The 8,619-nt window shown below is 46.8% G+C and overlaps 1 protein-coding gene across 1 annotated transcript; it reads left to right on the top strand.

Moving 5' to 3' along the window:
* The first annotated feature begins 2,553 nt into the window (after positions 1–2,553).
* LOC111815351 lies at positions 2,554–4,263 on the top strand. The gene is made up of 2 exons (XM_023709857.1): positions 2,554–2,714; positions 3,659–4,263. The coding sequence occupies exons 1-2, from the start codon at positions 2,573–2,575 to the stop codon at positions 4,261–4,263; spliced, it is 747 nt and encodes a 248-aa protein (XP_023565625.1). The 5' UTR covers positions 2,554–2,572.
* Positions 4,264–8,619: the final 4,356 nt, after the last annotated feature.

Here is an 8,619-nt window from a genome sequence, read left to right as displayed (position 1 = left end):
AATGACCCATAACATTTGGGGGCTCATCCGGGATCCCCTTTACCGGGGATCAATTAGAGGAACCAGTGTTTTCTGAAACCACCTCCTGAGGGGAGGCTTTCTGGCCCCAGGGTGGTCTCTGAAAACTTACAAATTTCATCATTCGAACCTCCGAGCCATCTGTGAATTCTTACCGGTAAGACACCTGTATCTACATTTATTTTGTTGGGGTACCCCTCTAAGAGTTCGAGGAGGTGTTAGACCCCGGACTCAACTCCGCTCCGTGACGACGGTTCGGAGTCCTGTAACTGTTTTTGTTCTGTTTTTGTGTGTTTCGGCCGATTGTCTTTTGTCTGTCCAGTAATCATGGGGCAGTGTCAGTCTGCTTCTGCTTCTATGTCGCCCCTGCAATGTATTCTTGACCATTTTCAGGATTTCAGACGACGAGCCGCTGACCACGGAGACCTTGTCTCCCCCCAGACTCTCTGCACCCTCTGTGAACTAGAGCGGCCCGCCTGGCGGAATTCGCATGGTCTACAGAGGGTTCTTTTAACATCTCTCTTGCTTATCAAGGCCGCAGGGTCATATTTGGAAACCCGGGACATCCTGACCAAGTTCCATATATCCAGGCATGGATAGACTTGTTACAGGACCCTCCAAAGTGGCTGAAGACCCATTGCCACTCCTGGGCGCCTTCTTGGCGTGCCCCCTGGATGGTAGCACTGGCCACCGCTCTGGAGGAAAAACCTATGACTTCTAAAAAGCCACCTGTATTGCCCCCAGCTCCGGAATCCCCGATTCTTTCCTCTTACCCTAGACTGTCTGTCCTTCCCCTTATCCTTCGGCTTCCGCCAGCTCCGACTCCTCCACTCCTTTAAGTCCACTGCACACCCGCAGTGGACTGCCTTTTTCTCAGCCTCCGCTGCCTGGCCCTGAACCTTCAACCTCAGCACCAGCCCTAGACCTTCCCCTGCGCCAGCAACTAGGGGAAGAAGAACCGCCCTTTCATGATTTATGTCCCTTTTTCGACTAATGACTTATACAACTGGAAGGATCAGAACCCCTCTTTCTCTCAGAACCCCCAAGGGCTTATATCTCTTCTAGAGTCTGTGTTTTTCACCCACCAGCCCACTTGGGATGATTGCCAACAGCTTTTACAGACCCTCTTTACATCAGAAGAAGGAGAGCGGATCCGGGGACTTGGACAAAAACTGGTTTTAGGCCCCGTCGTTCAACCAGCCTCAGATCCTGCATGACTGGAAGAGTCCTTCCCTTTGACCCGCCCAAAATGGGATCCTAATTCCCATGGGAGTAAGGAGGCTCTCGAAAGGTATTGCCCGTTTCTCTTAAGGGTGATCAGGGGGGCGGCTAAAAGGCCTACGAATTTGTCTAAGGTTACAGAGGTGAGTCAGGGACCAGATGAATTGCCTGTGGCTTTCCTTGAATGCCTCCAGGAGGCATATCAGATATATACACTGATAGACCCTGAAGCCTGTGAAAACTTCTGAGCAGTAAACATAGTTTTTGTTTCTCAGTCGGCCCCAGACATTAGGAGGAAGTTACAAAGGACTAAAGGATTTGAGGGAAAGACACTGACAGAATTGGTGGAGATAGCTCAACTAGTTTTCAGTAACAGAGAGGACCCTAGGGAATTAAATAAGAAAATGGCTAAGGTCCTGATTGCCAAGGGAGAGAAAAACTCAAAAGAAAAGAAAGTTAAGAGCCAAAAAAATAGAGGTAAAAGAAAGATATCTCTTAATAAGAATCAGTGTGCCTATTGCAAAGAGGAAGGACACTGGAAAGATCAGTGCCCGAAGAAAAAGAAGCCTACTCAGGTTTTGGCACAGGAAGAGAAAAACTGACGGTGCCAGGGCTCTAAATCCAGCCCCCAAGAGCCTATGGTTACTTTAGAGGTAGGGGGCCAACCTGTTGACTTTCTGGTAGATACCGGAGCTACCTACTCTGTCTTGTAACAACCAGCAGGGCCCCTGTCAGAAAATAAAACATGCATACAAGGAGCTACTGGATAAAACAAGTCATATCCTTGGACTCAGGCCTGTATAGGAAACCTGGGAACAAGACAGATGACCCACTCCTTCCTAGTTATGCCAGAGTGCCCATACCCTCTGATTGGCCGTGACTTGCTTCACAAATTACAAGCACAGATCTCCTTTGAAGAGAACTCTATAAAGATTTTGTTTGGGGAAGGGGAAGAAAATCCTTTGCCCCCTGCCATTCTATATACTTGCCCATTGACGGAGGAACATTTGCTGCTAGCCAGTGAGGGACCCGAAGAGGCCCCCTCTGACCTGCTTATCAGATGGACATCTGAGATCCCTAGAGTGTGGGCTGAGAACAACCCTCCTGGCCTAGCCATCCACCAGCTACCGGTGGTGGTCGCTCTTCTACCTGGAGTGTCTCCTATCCGAGTCTGCCAGTACCCTTTAAGTCTACAAACCAGGTTAGGGATAAGTGTCCACATACAGAGACTCAAGAAAGAGGGCATCCTTGTGCCCTATAAGTCTGCTTTGAATACACCCCTGTTACCAGTTCAGAAACCCGGAACTACAGACTATAGACCTGTTCAAGATTTATGGGAAGTAAACCAAAGGGTGGAAACCATCCATCCCACGGTGCCCAACCCATATACGCTTCTGAGTCTGCTGCCCCCGGACCGAATCTTCTACACAGTCCTGGACTTAAAGGATGCCTTCTTCACACTCCCGTTGGCCCTGGTAAGTCAACCTATTTTTGCTTTTGAGTGGGTGGATCTTCAGATGGGAGAGAGTGGACAATTAACCTGGACCAGACTACCTCAGAGCTTCACAAACTCCCCAACCCTGTTTAACGAGACCTTAAGCAAAGACTTGCTGAGTTTTCGGGGAGAACATCCCCAAGTGACTCTGTTGCAATACATAGATGACCTTTTGTTGGCCTCTAACACCTATGATTCCTGTAAAGAGGCCACTGAAGATTTACTGCGAGAGCTAGACAAGATGGACTATAGGGTCTCCGCAAGAAAGGCCCAGCTTTGCTTGTCTCAGGTAACCTATTTGGGCTATAGACTACAGGAAGGACAGCGAATCCTGTCTGATAAATGAGTCAAAGCAATATTAAAGATACCTGTCCCTACCACAAAACAACAAGTAAGGGAATTTCTAGGGCTCCTTGGGTATTGCAGACTCTGGATTATAGGATTTGCTGAGATTGCCCAACCTCTTTATGCCAGTACTGGAGGGGACCAAAAAGGGAAACTCTGCTGGACTAAGTCTGAACAGGAGGCCTTTGAGACCTTCAAAAGAGCCCTTGCTTCAGCCCCTGCTCTGGCACTACCTGACTTGACAATACCATTCCAACTCCATATGTTCGAAAACAGAGGAAAAAGGGGTCCTGACTCAATATTTAGGGCCCTGGAAAAGGCCTGTAGCATACCTGTCCAAGAGGCTGGATCCTATAGCAGCAGGCTGGCCCAACTGCCTGAGGGCCATTGCTGCCACTGCCATCCTGACAAAGGAAGCTACTAAGCTCACATTTGGTCAGGAGCTCCACATTGTGGCTCCTCATGCAGTAGAGAATCTCCTTAAAAGTCCTCCTGACAGATGGCTGTCAAATGCGTGAATCGTGCAATACCAAGCATTACTTTTAGACCCAGCCCATGTTAAGTTCTTGTCTACTACAGCTTTGAATCCAGCCACTTTGCTGCCAGATGATGATCCTGAGATGCCGTTCCATAACTGCTCCGAGATACTTGAAGCTAATGCCAGTTTGAGAGAAGACCTCACTGACGTCCCTCTCGATAATCCTGAAGCTACTCTGTACACCGATGGGAGCAGTTTTGTCCAGGATGGAGTCCCCTATGCCGGGGCAGCAGTGGTCACAGAGGATCAGGTGATTTGGGCGCAAGCCTTAGGACATGGAACTTTGGCCCAGCGGGCAGAGCTCATCGCCCTAACCCAGGCCCTCTGCTGGGGACGAGGTAAACAGGTGAATGTCTATACTGACAGCAGGTATGCCTTTGCCACTCTACATGTGCATGGAACTATTTATCAGGAGCGTGGTCTATTGACCACCGGTGGACATAAGATCAAAAATGCTCAAGAAATTCTAGACCTGCTCGCAGCCGTCTGGCTCCCTAAGAGAGTGGCAGTAATTCACTGCAAGGGACACCAGAAGGTAGATTCCCCAGTGGCCCCGGGGAAATGCTCTGGCAGTTGCCACGGCCAGGGAAGTGGCACAAAAACCAGTGGGGCCACTCGAGGCACTCTTGCCGGTCCTGCTGCCTAGAGTGCTAGACCTATTCTGATAGCCTACCTATTCTGATGAAGATCTTTTGTTGGCTAAAGGTTTAAAAACAACACCCACACAACATGGCTGGCAGATGCTGCCGGATGGTAGGATTCTCCTTCCTGAGGTTTTGGGCTGAGAACTCATTGAGCAAATAAGGGACTCACTTGGGAGAAAATAAGTTGGCTGAACTGTTGTGGAAATCCTATTTCATACGCCAACTTAATCGACTGACTAAGGAATTAAGCCGACGGTGTCTTCATTGTGCCCAGGTAAACTCCAGCAGAACTACTTTTGAGCCAAGACAGCGTGCTCAAGGTATGTCCCCTGGGGAACAATGGGAGATTGATTTCATCAAAATGGGACCAGGAAAAGGAGGATATCACTACCTCCTTGTCCTAGTAGACATCTTCACCGGATGGCCAGAGGAATATGCCACCTGATTAGAATCAGCTCTAATAGGGACAAAAAAATTACTGACAGAGATTATTCCCAGATTTGGCCTTCCCATTACTATGGGGTCCGACAATGGCCTGGCTTTCATAGCCCAGGTAACTAGAAGTCTGTCCCAAGCTCTAAAATTAAAATGGACACTAAATTGTGCATATAGGCCTCTGAGTTCAAGTCAGGTGGAAAGGATAAATCAGACTCTAAAAGAAACTATTTCAAAGCTAGGGTTGGAAACTGGCGAGAACTGGGTGAGTCTCCTTCCTTTTGCTTTATTATGTGTAGGGAGCTGCGTGTAGCTGCGCCCTAGGATGGCGCCGGTTTCCACCTTCCACCCTCTCAGGGGGTGAGCGCTCCTAGTAATAAACAACTCCATATAAGGCCAAGGCTTGGGCTAATGCATTGCTTCCGCATACCTGGACCAATGGACGGTCCATATGTGGCACCCCATGATTGGAAGCCCTGAGACTTATAAGCTGAGAGCAGGGGCCTTGGGAAAGAGAAGAGAAATGTAACAGGGCAATAAAAGGCTGTGCAGACACAACCAGTGGTCGCATCTTCCTTGCTGGCAAGGCTGTGCGCGACAATTACGAGCCCGCTGTAGTCCCTATGTACACGGGATCACCCCCTTTGAAATTATGTATGGTAGAGCACCTCCCTTAATCCCCAAACTGGGGGAGGAAATTCTGACATCTGTTTCTAATCAGGAACTTGTTAAGTCCTTGCAGGCTCTGCAATCTACGCTGCAGGCTACACACTCCCTCTTCCGACACCAGCATCCCAGACCAGAACGGCTTGATGGCCCCCTGGCTGCAGAACCTGGCTCTCTAGTTTAGATAAAAAAAGAGACCCAGCCACCTTAGGACCCCACTGGGTGGGACCTTATCCTGTGGTCCTGAGCACTCCCACCGTGGTCAAGGTAGCCAGAAAGAGACATTTGATACATCACACCCACATCAAGCCAGCTACAGAGGACGGTGTCTTAAAAAAAAATGGCAAATCAAAGAGAGGTCCGATCCGCTCATGATCAAGTTAGTACGCCATGGTTCAGATCTGACCTAACTGTGTTCTCGATTCTCCTCATTGTATGTTGTAAATTGCCTGCAATTCATGCCTTGCCGATGATACCTGCTGTGCCTGTACTTAATTCCCACAATAACATGTGGACCCAGATGGCAAACATTCTTAATTTGTCAACCTTTTGTCTAGAGCAAACCTTAGATCTTCAATGTGTGCTGGGTTCATGTCTGAGGCCAGTATGCAAGCCTGTAGAAGGCATTAGAAATTGGACCTTTTATATTTCTAAACCTGCTTCATATCATGATCTGGCTAGCTAGGGACCTGTCTTTCGTGACGTCCCACCAGGTGCCCTACATTTTGTTACTCCTAAAAGTGTAGTTGCGCTAAATGAAACTTGTGTACAATTCATAAACTGTACTGGGCAAAAATGTCATGGGTTGTCAGGGGTTTTAAACTGTTCTAGACTTGTAGAGTATTCTCATACAAATGGTAATATTCTGTTACCAACAGGATGGTTTTTTAGATGCAATGGCCATACTTTTAACTACATCCCAGCCTATCTGGATAAAGTCTCCTGTTGTTTAAGTAGGCTGGCTGTAATACTTCCATCTCAGGATGATTTAAGGGAACAATGACCAGACCACTCACCACCTCATAAAAGGAGAGAAGTTTCTAAAATACCTCTTCCTCCTGACTGTGATGATAAAGTCTCTTTCCTGTCAGATACAGAAGCCTATGCCATGATATTTAGTGTTGTTGGAAACCTCTACTTTGGGGAAGTGGTGGAAAAGCATGTGAGACAACTAGGTTGCAATGTGGCAAAGGCTCTTATTGCCACCTCAACAGCCATTGCCCTGCTCAACGCGGAGCAGAGAGAACATAGACAATATTAAACAATCGAGCTGCTATAGATGATCTGTTACTGCTTCATCACCAGGGGTGTGAGAAGGTAAAAAACCTGTGTTGTTTCAATCTGTTAGACAACAGTAATCAGATACAAAAATCATGTGAAAACACTAAGAAAACTTGCTGAAAATATCTGTCAAGATGATAACCAGGGGTTATTTTCCCTGACCCCTTGGGTAAATAATCTGATAACTGCATTAATTGGACCCGTGATTATATTCCTTCTGGTCCTACTCATTGGGCCTTGTTTAATAAACTGTTTAATTAATTATATGCAACAAAGAATTCAGACTATAAAGTTAATGGTGCTGAGATCTAACCACAAACCCCTCATGCCTCCAGGGCAATTATAGTAACTTGGGTTTTAGTGCTGAATCAAAGATTTGATTCCTAGATGAAACCAATGGGGAATGTAATGGGTTAACTCACATTTTAGGCTATAAATGTAAATCTTGTGTTTTCTGTTGTGTACAAATGTATACTTAGCACTGTTCTAAGTTGTTTAGTAACTAGTGGCTGTTTTTTGCTGTTTGCTAGATAAAATTCCTGTGACCCTCACCAATTCCTGTCTGCAAAGTTAGCTTACAGAGATGACAAAGAAAACTAAATGGGCTTTATCTTCTTGTAATCTCCTGGCTATGCAAGGCTGCCTGCAGGTACTCAGGTGAAAATTAATCAGAAACTGAAACAAAAGCCCCAGAAATGTAGTTTGAGTTGTGGTCCCAATCATTCTGCAAGCATTATTTTGTGTCAGAAAATAAATTTGCTTATCAAACTCAATGTGGTTCCAGGTTTTAAAACTCCTTCCTGCTTGCTGGGCTGGCGCCTTTTCGGTTCTGTCCTGTGTGAGAGCAGACCGAGGGGCCCTGAGCTCAGTAATAAACGGCTTTCCAAATTCCAACCTGGCTGATCTGGTTCCTATTCTGAGTGACCCATAACAAACAGAGAAGGGCTGGACAAGGTAGCACTAAAGAACAAGCACAGTGACTATTTCAAAATTACTTTCCATGTAAGGCAGGGAAGAGCCAGACCAATAGGAGCACAACCTGTGTTATGATGAGTTTATTTTGTGTGAAGCAGAGAGAATCTTTCTATCATGGTGACATGGAACTTCAGCATAGCGGCTCCCTCTTGACCTTTTATCTGGTCTGTTGGATCCCAGCGGTGGAGCCTAGTCCAAGACAATGGCCTCCTACACTATCCATTGTTCACATGCCCACAGCCACAAACAGCTTGTGGTCACCAAATGGAACCGTGCTTGTCTGGAGCCTCACTCCCCAGAGTGGCTGCTTCTGTGGCAGCAGGCCAGACCTACTGAGTGAATCTGCAGTTCAGGTAACCCGAGTGCACATCAGACCAAGCACTGTCAGATAACCCTGTTGGCTGAAAGCTTGTGGAAGGCAGACAGGAGTGCTGTCCCACCATCCATTCTTTGCACCTCTTTGGAGCTCTGTCCAGAGAGTTTTACATTACAGTGCCTGGGCCCTGGTCTGGAGATCCTGATTTAATTGGTCCTGGGCAACAGGTGCTATTAATAATCCTACAGATGGTCCTAACACATAGCCGTGGTATACACTCAAGAACAACCCAACTCCCAACATTGTGCCCTCATTGGTTCCACTCAGGATCAGGATAAAGACACCTGAGCTTATAATGCTGGGGGCTTTGGAGTCATGTAGCTCCTATAAGCAGCTACCTCTATAAATTTGTACAAATCAGTCCTAATAGTCCCACAAATTCCCAAAATCACTCCCTGTGGGAAAATCAGGAGTTCTCAATCTGCCTGCCACTGTCCATTCCAGGCTATAGTTTGCTAGCTCAGCTATTTGCCCTTTGGCTACTGAACTACAGAAAGAATGTAGCATTTACACACATGGTTGAAACAATTAACTATCCTAATAAAAATGCCCACAGTCAACATACTAGTATTGTTAGTTCTTTCCTGGAAATAGTTAAATTCTACATATATGTATTAAGTCCTGT

Source organism: Octodon degus, unplaced genomic scaffold (genome assembly GCF_000260255.1).
Source record: "Octodon degus isolate 3935 unplaced genomic scaffold, OctDeg1.0 scaffold00015, whole genome shotgun sequence".
Lineage (NCBI taxonomy): Eukaryota > Metazoa > Chordata > Mammalia > Rodentia > Octodontidae > Octodon > Octodon degus.
Note: the sequence above shows the minus strand (reverse complement) of the source record. Positions and strands in the feature narration are given on the sequence as shown.

Coding starts and splice junctions, on each gene's coding strand:
- LOC111815351 (XM_023709857.1), top strand. CDS start 2,573: ATGGGAAGTAAACCAAAGGGTGGAAACCATCCATCCCACGGTGCCCAA. Junction 2,715..3,658: donor TCACACTCCCGTTGGCCCTG/GTAAGTCAACCT, acceptor TGTCTACTACAG/CTTTGAATCCAGCCACTTTG.